The 16,508-nt window shown below is 37.0% G+C and overlaps 1 protein-coding gene across 3 annotated transcripts; it reads left to right on the forward strand.

Moving 5' to 3' along the window:
• The first annotated feature begins 10,175 nt into the window (after positions 1-10,175).
• On the forward strand, positions 10,176-13,904 carry LOC148017345 (glycine--tRNA ligase, mitochondrial 1-like). 3 transcript variants are annotated; one of them, XM_087662480.1, is made up of 9 exons: positions 10,176-10,438; positions 10,527-11,051; positions 11,315-11,697; positions 11,808-11,925; positions 12,048-12,242; positions 12,325-12,549; positions 12,652-12,711; positions 12,818-12,898; positions 12,997-13,904. In XM_087662480.1, exons 2-9 carry the CDS (start codon positions 10,668-10,670, stop codon positions 13,627-13,629), a joined length of 2,079 nt encoding a protein of 692 aa, XP_087518606.1. In that variant the 5' UTR covers positions 10,176-10,438; positions 10,527-10,667; the 3' UTR covers positions 13,630-13,904. The 3 variants fall into 3 exon arrangements, with proteins under 3 accessions (XP_087518606.1, XP_087518607.1, XP_087518605.1); XM_087662481.1 differs by having other exon boundaries at positions 10,530-11,051; XM_087662479.1 differs by having other exon boundaries at positions 10,176-11,051.
• Positions 13,905-16,508: the final 2,604 nt, after the last annotated feature.

A 16,508-nucleotide genomic window follows, 5' to 3' on the forward strand; every position in this document is an offset into this window, starting at 1 on the left:
ACTATATCATAATAATAAGAGAATACTAAAACAACACTTTTTGAATGGTTGTGGATGGGTGCTACTTGTGGATTACAACCTTGAGTTAAGGTTAAGTTGTGGCCAATAATAGAGAGTGAAGCAACCAATTTTTCTAGCATATTCAAAAGTCATAGGGGGGTATGTAGCATTCTAGCCTCTTTACCCCTCAAGCTCTCAAAGCTACACATACTTTCCACCATCTTCTTATACATTATGGGATCCTCCAATTTCTCACCCATATTAGCAGTTAGCTTCACATTTTGATCTAATGGGCATTGAGATTGGCTTATAGTCATCTATACCATACTTCGTCAACATATTTTAGATGTATTGCCTTTGTGAAAGCCATATCCAATTAGATGTCCTGATCACCTCAATGCCAAGGAAGTACTTTAGCTCTTCCAAATCTTTCATATCAAGTTTCTACTTGAGAAAACTCTTCACATGCTCCACCTCTTACACATTATCATCCCTAACAATTAAATCATCCACATATAAGGTAATCACAACAATGCACCTATCAATCTGATGCCTATAAAGTGAGTGATTTGCATTTCCAACATGAAAACCAATAGAGACAACATATTATGCTATCTTATCATGCCACACTCTCTATGCTTATTTTAGCCATACAAGGCTTTGTCTAGCCTAGACACATAATTGGGGTGAACCATGCTCTCATAACCCTATGGCTACTCCATATATACTTCTTCTTGTAAATCACTATGCAAGAATGCATTCTTTGCATCTATTTGATACAAGTCTGAACCTTTTTCTATAGCCACTGCAATGGTAGCTTTGACAATTGCCATATTTACCACAACAACAAATGTCTCCTCATAATCAATCCCATAAGTCTATGCATAGCCTTTGACCACATTACTCTTGCTTTTGTAACGTACCGCCTAAGCTATTCCTTGGCAGTACGTTCTTAGTAGCCCATCAAGAGATGTCCCACGAAGCGTTGTTTGGGATTTTGATAAAACCCTCGAAGTTTGCTAACTAGGCTTGCTTGAGTCTACCCCGCAGTGGAAGTTCCAGCCGCTCCCATGAGGATCGATTTGAGTTTTTCTGGTCTAATCTATTACTAGCAGCTAATTAATACTAGCCGATTCTAAAGTGATGTGAGTCAGTATTTTTGGTTTCTAATGGTCCATCAAGTGAGATTTTTATTCATTCTTAGGAAAGCTCTTAGCTTATTGAGACCACCCAATCATAGGTTTGGATCCATCGAGGATCCATCCTCCCGCTTCCCTCGAGAGAGTAGTTTTAGTTATTTAATTACCCACCACTTTAGGTTTAACATATAAAATCAAATTCCTTGAATTATCTCCTGATACAAATTTGTTGCACGCCTTTAATTTACGACACAAAAACAAAGTAAAGCAATTCCTTCTTAATAGTTCCTTTCAGAAAAATCACTTTTACAATTTTTTTATGTTCGAAATATTATTCTCTACAAGTTCTGTTCCCCAACTACTACTGGAACTTCCAGAACAGAGTAGTCTAGAAATCAAGGGGTAGTTGGCAGTTCATAAGAGCCTAAGGAGTTTATGACCAGAGCCCCTTGGTATCCTCACCTCCTCCTACTGACTAGAGTTCGCTATGACAAGACCTTTTGGGTCATGATTGGTCTAAACTCATTAACGTGAAACAACCAAAAAAAAAAAAAAAAAAAACTCTTGGAGTAGGCTTTATTCACGCTGGCCTTGGGGAGGTTTAGCACCATCAAGAACATTGTCTTTGTCAGTGTTCTATGTTCACCAGAATACTACCTCAGTCGTCGGCAATCTGTACTCAGTCATCCATCTTTTAGCATGATGATTAAAGGAAAGATCAATACCTATTTTACAATCACAAACATCTTATTTCAAATGCAATATACATAAAATCTTAACAAGTTTATGTCCAAGACAAATCTTTTATTTCAAAAATTAATAACATTGAGGCAATTTAGCATAAGTGGCAAAATAACTTCGAGACAAATCAGTGTAAGTGGCAATATAACTTCGAGATAAATCAACATAAGTGGCAATATAACTTCGAGACAAATCAGCATCAGTGGCAATAGCATAAGTGGTAATATAACTTCGAGAAAAATCAACATAAGTGAAAAAATAACTTCAAGACAAATCAGCATAAGTGGCAATATAACTTCGAGACAAATCAACATAAGTGGCAATATAACTTTGAGACAAATCAGCATAAGTGGCAATATAACTTCGAGACAAATCAACATAAGTGGCAAAATAACTTCAAGACAAATCAGTCTAAGTGGCAATATAACTTCGAGACAAATCATCATAAGTGGCAATACCTTCCAATAGTCTTCTTGGATAAAGGTATGCTAGTTGCTTTTATTTAAGAAAATTAGTACCTAAAGATCAGTGACGGATTCTTGGTTGATGGTATTTTGAGCTTCATTTGTAATCCCCGTACTTGCCATTCCATTCGTAGTAATTATGTCCGTAGCGTTATTGGTAGCTCTTGCCTCCATGACCTTCATAGCTTTCTTCTTCAAGGCCATGGTCTTTATCGCGAGACCGCAAAAAATGAAAATTTGCCAAAGGAGCTTGGGGGTAATTAGATTGATGGAATTTTGATTCACGTAGAGGGGGAGAAGTGATCACCAAAGATTTCAAGAAATCAAGAAGAGTCTTGATTCCATAGGAAGGAATAGGATAGAAGGGATGTATGAATTGAATTTGAGAGCTCGCGGAGTATTCTCCTTGTCTTCTGATGAGAAATTTATGTGCTCGCACTTCTCTTGCCTCACTCTCTCTTGTTCTATACTCCTGAGAAGGGCCTCTCCCCTCTTTCTTGGATTACTCTCAATGGCTCCCCGTGCCTCTTATTTATAGCTAAATTAGAGAGGAAGGTTTGTGGCTAAGAAGAAGAGTTCTTTATGGAGGGGATCTTGGCAAAATCAGCAATCTGATGCCCAGATCACAAATTTGATGGTTCTGTTGGCTCCGAAAGGGGGATAAAACTGCAAGATACTTGGTTAGAAATCTTCTAGATCACTCCTTCTTCTTCTCCCTATTCGAAGTGTTGTTTGCTACTTGGAAATTGCGATCGCGACGTGTGGGTTTTCTACAACCCTTTTTTTGCATTAAATCTCTAAAATTGGATTTAAAAAAACCGTTTTCTTTCTTTTATATGACATACTGTTCTAGAAATTTTCATATCTTTTTAGGATATTTACAATAAATAATATCTAAAATATGCTAGTCTTGTCCAAAAATCTAATATTTTTGGACCATCCATATTATACACATTGACACTAATGACTAATATGGCTCATGTCTCTCATTCATGTGGTAACTTCCGTGATGGGTGGCTACAGTCCCTGTCAATCCTGAAAATGTCGAGTTATGATCCTCGGGTCTTTTTGCTCGAGATCTTCTCTATTTAATGATTTTAGAGTCCTTAAAGTCCATTTTGCGAGAAGTTGGAAAATTTTTAAAATTAAAGTCAAGATATCATAGCTTTATACCTCATCACACTTCCATTAGCATTATGTCTTACTTTGTAAACCCACTTGCAATCTATAGCTTTCTTTTCCTCAAGCAATGGCATCAAACTCCAACTTGATTTACATCCAATAATCCATTCTTCATCCATGGCTTTCTCCCAATGCATATGACCAAGAAGTGAGTTCAACTCATTTTATAACATTCACCATATATACATAATGATGAGCAACATAACCATCATATGTCAACCTTTGCACATAATACCTTACTCTAGTTGGCCTAAGCACTTGCGGAGCACTTTGTGATCCCTTAACATCAGTATTATGTTTTACTTTGTAAACCCCCTTACAATCTATAGCTTTTTTCCTCAAGCAATGGATTCAAATTCCAAGCCTAATTTACATCCAATATATCTATTTCTTCATCCATGGCTTTCTCCAAATGCACATGACCAACAAGTGAGCTCAACTAATCTTATAACATTTGTCATATACACATAATGATGAGTAACATAACTATCATATGCCAACCTCTACACATGATACCTTACTCTAGTTGACCTGTGTACTTATGGTGCACTCTTAATTCCTTTACATCAACCTTGGCTTTCCTCACATTAGGTCTATGGACAATTAGAATTCCAAACTTCTCATCCATATTATGATATGGGCCATCAGACTCACCATTTACACATGAATAGGATATAAAAACTTTAGGCACACCAAGTGGCTCAACCACTTTTTTCTTTTCCCTTTCATGAGATGTGTGGACTGACATTTTATATAACCACCTTTCTTTTACATCATCCATAACAATTTATTGTTTAACAGTGTACTACTACTCATCACATCAAATACCACATCTTTGCTCATATGTATCTTATGTATAACTAGGTTATAATACATGTAGCTATTTTGCTCAAGGGAATAACCAACAAATACATGCTTTTTAGCTTTTGGATCCAACTTTTTTCTTAGTTGATCATGAACATGTACATATGCAATGCATCCAAACACTTTAATATATGATAGATCTGGTTTCTTGCCTATAAGCTTCTCCTCTAGTGATATAACATGCACTACAATAGTGAGAGTCCTCTTTATAATACACACAATTGTAGAGACACCTTTAGCCCGATAATAATGAGGCATGGTCTTCTTAACCCATCAAAGCTTATGCAACTTTTGTAATGTGCTTATTCTTTCTTTCAACAACACCATTTTGATGCAAAGTATACATGCATATAAAATACATCTAAATTCCTTGTTATTTCAATAAATTATTAAATTCATTGAAGAGGTACTCTCCCCCTCCATTTGACCTTAACTGTACATCTGTTTGTTTCTCAATCTAATTCTAAAAATCTTGAAAGTGAGAGAACACTTTATTTTTCTCCTTCATGAAATACACCCATATCTTCATTGTATGATTATTAATAAAGATTATATGATACTTACATCCTCCATTGATGCAGTATTAGTAGGACCCCATACATATGAATGTACAACATCAAGTAAATGCATGCATCCTTCCATTGATGCAGTATTAGTAGGATCCCACATATCTTAATGTACAACATCAAGTAAATGCATGCTTACATGTTTATTGTGAGGAAATGCATGCTTTGTTTGTTTTCCACATTGGCACGCTTCACAAACTTTTTGCATATCAACCACTTTGAACTTAGGCAGCCCTATCAAAAATTCACATAGCTGTATATTCTTTAATTGATGCACATTTACATGGCCAATACATTTGTGAAAAATGTAAATATTAGCCACAACTCTTGCATCTCATGCAAACATAGCAAACTTTAGCTCGAGTACATTTACATCCAAAATAAACATTATTCTCACATGCATTTTGCAATCAATTTACATCCATTCTTGAAATCTTCTACAAAGTAGCCATCTTGATTGAAATTTACTTACAATCCCTACTCAAGCATTTGCCCAACTGAAACCAAAATCTTTGTAGTGCTAGTCACATGCATCACATCAACCAAACACTTAATTTTTCCATCCTACATAGATAATGGGACACTCCCAACATGAGCAATAGGATGTGGTGTATTCTCACCTATTTCCACAAAACAAAGCATTTCAAGATTTTTCATTTCTCTAAACCATTCTCCACAAGATGTCATATGGTTGGAGACACTTGAATCCACATAACATACATCATCATGTGCTAATATATAACTTTTCAAGCATCCTAGTTCCATTCCTCAAATGCATTGGCTTGCTCAAGTGCGCCACTTTCTTTCGATAATTGTAGAGTCTCAATATTATCTCCTTCAATGTATTCCTAATCACTTTTATCCATAAGGAAATTGGTCAATCTAAACTTCCAAGTATGAAAGTTATGCTTGTCAAGCTTTTCACTAATGTTAAATCCCTTAAACATTATGCAATAAGGCCAAAAATTTTGGTATTATGAGGAACTTGATAATTCAAGTAAATTGTCACATGTACTTATCTTTGTACATAAGCATACCTTGATTAATACTTGTAAACTCTGATAGACTAAAAATACTATCTACTGCATCCAACACATGTGAAATGACAAGGTTTGTAGACTTCTTGAATCTTACAAGATTGGCACATGAACAACCCGTAACTCTCGAATGAAGGAAAATACATTTAAAAATGTGAATTCGACTACACAAACTCAGACCATAGGTCTATTACACTCCCTTAAGCACTTCAAGCTCGTGAAGATGGATCATCTTAGTGATCATGTGAGAGATATCTCCACATGTGTGCTCCATAGCAAGGCTTCCTTGTAGACTCTTGTGCTTGTGGCTCTCACAGCTCCTTGCTTGGGTACACTGCTTTGATACTATGAAAAGATAGGGGGAGAGAGAGTGAGCTTGAGATCTTGTGAGGCACACGAAACACAAATAATGCACACAAGATAGAAAGTTGAAAACTATAATCCCCCCCCCCCCCCCCACCCCAACTATGACAATCTACCAAGAATAAAGAGAGAGTACAACATATGTAATATACAAGCAATCCATAGTGTGAACATGCCAACTAGAAATTTGATTAGATAGATATCCCATAACTTGAGTAGATGGACTAACTGATATGAATGTGGAAATGGTCATTCGAGCATGTGAGTGTTAGCTCGTGTTGAGCTTGACATCTCAATAATAATGAACCTACTTGATGTAGAAAATTACCATGGCTAACTCAAATATATGTTACACCTAAAAGCATGAAAAGAGGCTAACTTCGTGAAATAGGATTAAATGCCACAAAAAAATTGTAGTAAAGAACTTGATTGATGTAGTAAAAATCAACATGCTTAACCTAGACACGTACTATATATGGAAACACAAGAGAGGGCAGCTTGGGGAAAGATGACTAAAAGCTAGGGCCCAAGAAAAAATTGCAATAGTAACACTAACAACTAAATACTTGCTTGTTTAAGATAATTTGGTCTAGCAAGGCAACTACTTGTGAGACAAGCTAAGGCTAGTCAATTGTAATAATTAGTAGCAAAAGAGAACATGTGTGATAAGCACGAAAAAGGTGGAGATTGTGATGATGATGATGAGGAGAAGGTCAACGAAGAAGAGAGAGAGAGCCAGAAAGCTCAAAATCTACTCTCTCTAATTGTGCAAGAGCCCTTTCAATGAACCATGTGTGCCTTCTATCAAAGATCATTTGAGTAGCCAAATGTATCTTTGTGGCATTGTCGATTGGGAATATGTCTAGAAAATAAATGGAAATAGAGACAAGCAATGTTGTTGAAATGTGAGGTAGAATGTGCAAAGTGCAAGACAACTGAGAGAGAGAACACAAGAGAGTTATGTGGGTACAAAATGAATGCAAGCCTTATTATTTGTTATTTCTACTTATATATAACTATACAATATGTACATATACAAGGGGTGCTCACTTGTAGCCATTGCCATTGGCCTTTACCCCAACATAGAGAATCACAAGGAGGGAGTGCTTTAATTAAACCTTACCTTGCTCAAAAAGAGAGTAGCTTCATGGTGAAGGAGTAAGGGATGCAAGAAGAAAGTAGGAAAAGAGAAGCTTAGGATCTCACCACAAGAGATGGAGTCAAGGTTGCTTCTCATAGCAAACCAATGCAATAAGGAGATGGAGATTGAGTTAGGCCTATGGTCAAAGCATGAAGGGTTTGAACTAAACTAGGGGCTCTATCTTCCTCCTGTCTCACAAGTATCTCCTAGCCCCTCTTATAGTGTGTGAGTGCTAGTTGCCCTAAAAGAAAGCCTATAGAAGATTAGGGTCTTGCCTACATTAGGAATCCTTGATTTGTTTACCACCTAGGTATTCATTGCCATAGATACCTAGCCTGACTTGATTGAATATGTTGGGTTGGAATCTTTAGCTTACTCCATGATTTTTCCTTTCATTCATTGGCATTTGGACAATAGTACAAGAATACTCGACTAAGAACCAACATGCATCCTTTTTTATATGCATTGACCTCTCTCATATTGATGAGCACTTGCTTTTTGTAAACTCCTCTTTAGCAACAAGAAGTTTGGTCAAATTGCTCTTGAACTTTCTACAACACAACCTAATTAGAGCTCTAATGCATCCAAAAAATCCATGGGATTAGTGTCTAGACATGATGTTTCTTCATTTGACTAATTCATGATGCCATTAATTCTTCTATAGTCTATAGGATTGGAGCATGAGTCAATAATGGGCTCATTTGAAAGCATTGAGAAATTAAATTTAGAGGGCATGGATTTACCTAGCTAACCATATGAAGACAAAGATTCTCCATGTTGCCATGTGGGATTCTATTGACGCATGACCCTCTGTCTCTCTCTCTGTGCACTTTTTTCTCCTTATGCACATCAGCAAAAATTGATTACCTTTGCTTCACCTTCATGAGCTCACCATTGGACAAAATACTATTTAGATTACCTACAATGCCATGGCAAGTCAAGAAAAGCTATGCGCCATGGTATTGCTCGTATGTGGATGTCAATCACGTATTAATACCTTCTACTTGTATTAACACTATTTTCCATAGGTTTGCCTACATTAGTACCTCGATTGATATCTTAGAATTGGTATTGCTAGGATTGCTATCATCTAGCTCATCATGAGAGACAATTAATGGTGGGTGGAGAGAGAGTGTGTTGGTGCAAGCTTTGTCAAGGCATTTGGTCCAAGTCCCAAAATCTCTTGATGCAACTCTTATGTTTAAGAGCTTCTAAGTATATCCATTGGTACTCCCCATTGCTTCACCTTCATTAATATCTTTTGGTGACAAATCCATTCAAGGCTAGAGATACCATAAAGTCAACATGGCTAGCATTGCCATCATATGGCTAAATAACAAATGTGAGGTAAGGTTAATGACATCTCCTTCAGAAACACAAGTGGAAGAATATAATTGACAACCACTCAAGTTGCCACCAAGAGTAGTACAATGTCCATTGCATCAAGAATGCCAAATGCCAAATCATGAGCCGATTCAATGAGCTTTGAAAAACCATCCATTACTTGATCTGGTTAACTGAGATCAACACACAATGTTGGTAGCAACACAATTGCCATTTCCTTCTCATGATCATGCCTATTGAGGGACATTCAACATCCAACTTCCCACATCTCCTCTGCAACTTTTGCAACATTATTTGTAGTGAAACATCCCTTCGTAACCTTTACTTTGTCTTGGATTGTGTGGCTGGTGCTCTTACTAGTTTGTAAGGTTCGTGGATGAAAGACCAAAATTATATTTGGACATCTTCTAGTTGTGAGTAAGGAAGGTATTTTACAAAAGCAAACTCATCAAGCTTAGCCATGGCAAGTTGCATGGAGCAAGAGCACTTGTTGAGCATTGCATGGTTTGCCAGAGAGAGAGAAAAGCACATGTGGCATGCAAGGTCAGAAAGCTTTTCCATTGCATATGTGTGCTTACAGAGCCACACCTACAAACTTGAGTTCTCCACAAGAGATCACATAGCCATAGTTAACTATAGAAAAATTACATTTAATATCATGGAAAAGTAGAAAATGTCATCATTTGTTCACCATAAACTCCATCACCACACTTAGATGCAACTAATCTTTGATGAATGGTATGGTACGTCTTTCTTAATGTTGTTGTTCTTCATCTCAAGCTCCCAATTGTGCATGTCTCTCTGCATATCTCAAGATTTAATAGAATTGGAAGTCATCATCCTTTATGTTGAGGGAGAGATGGTTTGAGAGGGAAATAAATGTAGGGCCCATGCATGTGCGCGAGAGAGAGAGAGAGAGAGAGAGAGAGAGAGAGAGAGTGAGAGAGAGAGAGTGTGTGTGTGTGTGTGTGTGTGAATGAATAGCTTGAGCTTGGCATTGTTGGATAAGCATTGCATATAGGAGAGAGAGAGAAAGAGAGTGTGTGTGTGTGAATGAATAGCTTGAGCTTGGCATTGTTGGATGGAAAGCATAGCATAGAGAGAGAGAGAGAGAGAGAGAGAGAGAGAGAGAGAGAGAGAGAGAGAGAGAGAGAATTTTTAATTTTAATTATTATATTATTATTTTTAAGTTTGAAGAATTAGGAGGTTTGGGAATTGCCATGTATAGAAGATCTTTCAACGCTAAGAGAGTATAGAATAGTGTTGATATAGATTTTGAAGTGAGAGAAATATAAAGAAAACCACTGGATAGATGGATAGATAAAGCCAAGTCCTAAACCCTACAAGGTGCGTAAGGTTGTAAAACTTTTGGGATAGGCCAGGCAGAACCTGCAAAAAAGACCGAGGGAGGTACAGCCAAGGTCACAGGAGCTCTCGTGGATTGGCCTCACATCTCGGGCAAGGTCTGCAGAGGAGATCTAGAGTTGAAGAAGCCCACGGGCACTAGAAGAAGACGAAGAAGACGAGGAAGCAGCAGGAGAAGAGAAGGCTCACCACTGTAATGTTGGATAAGCAGGTCCTAAACCCTACAAGATAGGTAAGATAAAACTCTTGGATATTGCGTCTGAGTCAAAACCTGCAAGAAAAGCTTCATAGTACTGATTCTGCACACTTAAGAAGCTCAGCAGGACTAAGTGTTGGGACTATTGGATATCTGAGATAAAACCTGCAAGAAAAGCTCCAGAGTTCTGATTCTGTACAAGAAAGAGCTCAACAGGACTAAGAAGAAAAAGAGGAGGAGGAGAGGTAAAAGAGGCCTCACCACCATGGTTTTGGCCACACCTAACCCGGCCGAGCTTGAAACCATGCGCCTTGCTCTGGTGGCCCAGCAGGACGCCATAGATCGGCAGGGCGGTGTCGTACGTTCCCTGAAGGCCTCCAAAGCCAGCCAGGCTGACATTGACCATGCCATTTCTGTTCTTCAGGACCTTAAATTGCAGATGCAGTCTGCCTCGAGGGAATATACGTCTTGCACTGGTGTTGGTGCTGATGGAAACACAGAGGCTTTTCGCAAGGAAGTCAATAATACGCTGGAGAGAAGGCTCTTCATAATCCCTTCCTTTCAGATCTATGGCGGTGTCACAGGATTGTATGATTATGGACCCCCTGGTTGTGCTGTCAAGGCTAATGTCTTATCATTTTGGCGACAGGTGCTTCTTTCAATCTTGATTTTGTAGTCAATCATTAGCAGTAGAAAGTCCTCTTGTTTACAGCCATCTTGCAAAATGCATTCATACATTGAACCACCATTTGTGCGTGTTGGCCTTGAATGCTTTACTTCATTGAAGTTGTCTTATGATGTGCTTCATTATATCGATTTCCAATGTGTTTGGGCATTATAAGGATGTACTTTAAATGGTTTCAACAGAGCTTGGCTTGGTCTCACGCAACACCTTTGTTCTGTATGCTGTAGCACTTTGTTTTGGAAGAAGGCATGCTGGAGGTGGATTGCCCATGTGTAACTCCTCATGCAGTTTTGAAAGCTTCTGGTCATGTTGACAAGTTCACAGACCTTATGGTAAAGGACGAGAAGACTGGTCAGTGCTATCGTGCTGACCATTTGCTGAAAGAATACTGCAAGGAAAATCTGGAGAAAGACTTACTGATGACCTCAGAACGAAGAGAAGAATTGAAACATGTCCTTGCTGTCCTGGATGAGCTTAGTGCAGAAGAACTTGGGGCCAAGTTAAAGCACTATGGTATTACCTCACCTGACACGAAGAACCAGCTGTCTGATCCATACCCTTTTAATCTGATGTTTTCTACATCCATCGGTCCAACTGGGCTTCTCCAGGGGTAAATAAATCACTTCTCAGCACATAATGCATGTGTTGGGATATTGGAATTGCAGTCATTGCTACCACTGTTATCATCAAACGTGAACATATCCTGTATTTGTGTTTCAGGTACTTGCGGCCTGAAACTGCACAGGGTATATTTGTGAATTTCAAGGATTTGTACTACTTCAATGGTGGAAAATTGCCATTTGCTGCAGCTCAGATAGGTCAAGCATTTAGAAATGAGGTTGGGTATTCTGAGGCCCCTTTCCTGTTTCCATGGGCTTGTAGTGGTATGCTTTTGTTTTTCTTCTACTTTTTGCATGGCTTGAATGTGCCTTAACAAATGTTACTTTTGTACCTGTGCAGATTGCTCCGAGACAAGGGTTGTTGAGGGTTCGGGAGTTTACTTTGGCTGAAATTGAGCATTTTGTGAACCCTGATGATAAGTCACACCTGAAATTTAAAGATGTAGCTGACCTGCAGCTATTGCTTTTCCCTAGAGAGGAGCAGATGCGGGTGAAAGATCCTGTTTTGACAGCTCTCGGAGATGCTGTAGCTAAAGTGGGATGCTCCTTCTGTTTTGGGTCTTTTGCTTAGCATTTAAGAAATAGATTGGCTAATTACTAAAGCTTTGGCCATACAGGGGGTAATCAACAATGAGACACTTGGTTATTTTATTGGGAGGACATACTTGTTTCTTACTTCTCTTGGCATCAACAACAAGCGCCTCCGGTTTAGGCAGCACCTTTTAAATGAGATGGCACATTATGCAGCAGATTGCTGGGATGCAGAGATTGAGTGCTCCTATGGGTGGATTGAATGTGTGGGGCTAGCTGACAGGTCTGCTTATGATTTGAAAGCTCACACGGTGAGATTCTATTGTATCTCAGCTAAGCTTATTGAGTACTGTTCAACATCAGCATTCAACTTTGGAGCTGTAAGCAAGCTTAACCTATGTCTGCCTCTCTAGGACAAAAGCAAGGTTGATTTAGTTGCTCGCGAAAAATTTCCAGAGCCTAGAGAAGTTGAGGTAACTGGCTCATACCTCCACTTAGTTGATCCCGTGAAGCTGTTTGGCCAATGCTTGGCAATCTGGGTCAATGCTAGTTTGCAATTGAATCGTGGGGGTTTTGCAGAGACTTTCGATTGTGCCTAATAAGAAAGAGATTGGCATGGCTTTTAAGGGGAGCGCAAGAAACGTCTCAGAAGCCTTAGAGGTCAGAGGACTGGCTGAACTGATTTGGGGTCTGTTTGAAGAGTGATCAGTTGAGTGTAAGCATTGATTGTGCTGTGTTTTTAATGCTCATAAATGTAGGTGATGTCCGAGGCAGAGGCTTTAGAGATGAAGGCAAAGCTGGATTCCAACGGTCAAGTCCTATTCAATGTGTGCACCTTGAACAAAGAAGTGACCATCACCAAGAACATGGTCTCCATCTCCAAGACCATGGAAAAAATGACTGGAAGAACATTTACACCATCTGTAATTGAACCCTCATTTGGAATTGGCCGCATTATATATTGTTTATATGAGCACAGTTTTTATACCAGACCAAGCAAGGGAGGAGAAGAACAATGCAATGTTTTCAGGTTCTCTCCTTTAGTTGCTCCTATCAAGTGCACAGTTTTTCCATTGGTGCAGAACAAAGTATTTGAAGTCACAGCAGCTGAAATTTCTAAAAGCCTTACCAAAGCTGGGCTTTCTTGCAAAATTGATACCACTGGAACATCCATTGGTAAGAGATATGCCAGAACAGATGAGATAGGTGTGCCTTTTGCTGTCACTGTAGATTCCGATGTTGCAGTCACTGTGAGAGAGAGGGACTCAAAAGAGCAAATTCGGGTCCCAATTCAGGAGGTACCTCCTATTCTGAGAGGTTTATGTGACCAAGTGTTATCATGGACTGATGCAAAGGCAAAGTATGAAATTGTGAACAACAGTGTAAGTTAGGCTTATAACCTATATTTGGCAGAGGTTATGGAACATCTTTGTGTAGTCTGTTACAAGGAGAATTTTGTAAGGTCCTTGTAACCCACTTTTAAGGACTTTGTTATGGTGTAACATGTGCACTTATTCATGCATGGGAACAAATACCCCCCAAAGTGGGCCTATGAACTGTTAATTCTTGGAGGTGAAGGATAGACTGAGCTGTGGTGAAGTCTAAAATCAAAGACATACTAATTTCACACATCATTTGATCATTTTAATAAAGGTCAACTCAATTATATGTGGCAGTATAATGGAACTGTCAGTATGAGAGAGAGAGAGAGAGAGAGAGAGTATACCAAATGAGATTTCAAATGTTTGCATGACTAGCAATGACTCAATTTTTTGGTTTGAGATAATATGAGAACTCCAGGATACTCAATAAGTATCAAGTATTTGCTTTTATTTAGTGATAGAGCTATGTCTTGCGTCTCTCTGATAAGCTTGCTGTCAAGCTCATAATAATGATCCATCCTACTAAGAGGTATTGTTGTATACTATTATTATACACAATACCTCTTATGAGTGAGTTTGATCTTGAGATATTGGAGTTCTGATTATAGGTGTCCAGCCAAGTCAGAGATTTAGTCTATACTATCATTATTCTGATTTACTATGAAGCCTATCATAATCTATTTGTGCCCCCTCATCAATGATTAGCTCTAATGCAAATTTTTAGATGTCTATTAATTACATAAGAAACAAATTCAATGTATGTTAGAATGTAAATATTTCTCATGTGGTTGTATCATTGTAGCTTTTATTTAGATGTTTGGAGCTAAGAAGCTTCTTTACATGGTGAAAGAGGTTGGGATAATCCTTTATAAATTTTCCATTAAACCACTTTAAATCTAGTGAGTAAATCTTTAAATTTTAACAATGATATTTGTGTCACAAGGCTATTTCTTTGATTCGATCCTTGTGAAATAAATTCTTTAGTTGGCTCAAAGAGTTATTATCCAATGGACTTTCAATAACGAGTTTTTTTAGTTTTAGTTTCATGCAAGAATTTAAGTAATCTTTAATGGAAAGCATCATGTATTTTTCAATGAGCATGAAGCTTAAGTTTAGATGCAAGTTCATTTATTTTGTAATGACCTTAAAGGGTCCAGAGTATCCACAAGAGAGCTTTGGAAAAGATGAAATTTGGTTTAAATATTGTTATAATATGCTTTTATCAAAGTTTAATAAAATATATATATTCATTTTAAAAGGCCAAATGATTTTTTAATTTGTTTTATTTACTTTTTTAGCTACTCTTGGACAGTTTTATAGTAGCTTGAACTTGATTCATAATTATTTTTAACCTTAATAATTTGAGGTGTAGCAAAAATTTAATTTTTAGTACGAGTGATTGACGGAGAAGTCCCTTTATCATATGTTATTTCATTTGGAGCTTTTCTTGTGGATGTGTGTATTGTATTGTTATAAGCAAACCTTAACAATGAAATTTCTCCTTTCACCATGTATTATCTAGTTTAGAGTATTTCCTTGTAGATGAGTACATGGGATTATTGTAAACAAATTCTATCAATGAAAATATGTTTTTCATTGTGACATATATTCACTAGCGTAAGCTATTAATATATCTAAAAGGTGAAAAGATAAAAAATAACATTAAAGTAAATTTTAAGTCATCAAATAAAACACATTAAAAATTACTAATGAATTTACAATTTCTATCTAAGATGATTTTAAAAGGCACACCACGGGATGTAAAGATATGTTGAATGATGAGTTTAGTCTATGAGTATAATATTTTACGATATTCAATAAAATATGGTTTTTAAATCTATCGATTATGACCTAAGTCACATTATGTCCTTGAGGGTTTCTTAGGATACTTGATATAAAATTTATCATAGTAGATTTTCATGGAATATTAGGTAATGAGAGAGATTGCAATAATCCTAGCATCTTTGGCTTGTCATACATGGAGTTTTGACACATAAACCTCAATTAAGTTGTATATATCGCTTTGTAGTGTTGCTTAATTTAAAAAACATTCAATTATACTTCTTATGATTAATATTCTTTTATATCTTGCACAAGGAGATTCATGACTCTTCTTTAAGCATATTCTATTGAATAGGAAGTTTGATACAAATGGATTATTCATGAGAAAAGAATAGTTTGATGGAACAATTTCGTTGAAAAACTCCTTGCTATAAATTTTACAAACTACTCAAAATCAATATCTTCATCTCATTAGTTTTTCTCATCAATTGAAAATCTTCATATTAAGCTACTTTAATAGCTGCAATTCAAGGTACTCTTGAAAGTATATAAATAATTATGTTATACTTTTTAAAAGTGTAAATAATGTAAAAATATTATATAAAAAGTAAAATTTTTATCACATTTTTCTCGTAAATGCTTGAGTCTTAAACGATTTTAAACTTTGATGATATTTTTATAAATCAAATTTTGATATTTTTAAAGCATGAATTACAACTAGCTTCTTTTTATGGACATCATATATTATTTCCATATCGTTTTGATGACGACTTTTAAATGCTAGGGCATGGCCTTTTTGATTGAGTATATACCAATACAATCATCATAAGAAAATACTTTCACAAAATTTGGTTTTATCAAATCTAGAATAAAGAAAAAAAGACTCACAGATAAGGGTGGTTTTCAACTTTATAAAGGCTTATTGATGCCATGAGGCATATTCCACGGTGGATTCTGTGAGGTTTTTCGGTGGATTTTGTAAAACTAGAGGCATATTCCACGGTGGATTTTGAGGTTTTTCGGTGGATTTCATAAAACTATATATATTTGTCGGGGCTTATATATAGGGTAGATTCATTGTGTAAGAAGTTGACGGGAACACCTGT

This window comes from Lygodium microphyllum, chromosome 22 (genome assembly GCF_053477565.2).
Source record: "Lygodium microphyllum isolate KBCC chromosome 22, Lygodium_microphyllum_v1.1.10, whole genome shotgun sequence".
In the NCBI taxonomy this organism is placed as follows: domain Eukaryota; kingdom Viridiplantae; phylum Streptophyta; class Polypodiopsida; order Schizaeales; family Lygodiaceae; genus Lygodium; species Lygodium microphyllum.

Coding starts and splice junctions, on each gene's coding strand:
- LOC148017345 (XM_087662479.1), top strand. CDS start 10,668: ATGGTTTTGGCCACACCTAACCCGGCCGAGCTTGAAACCATGCGCCTT. Junction 11,926..12,047: donor GTCAAGCATTTAGAAATGAG/GTTGGGTATTCT, acceptor GTACCTGTGCAG/ATTGCTCCGAGACAAGGGTT. Junction 12,712..12,817: donor CAGAGCCTAGAGAAGTTGAG/GTAACTGGCTCA, acceptor GGGGTTTTGCAG/AGACTTTCGATTGTGCCTAA.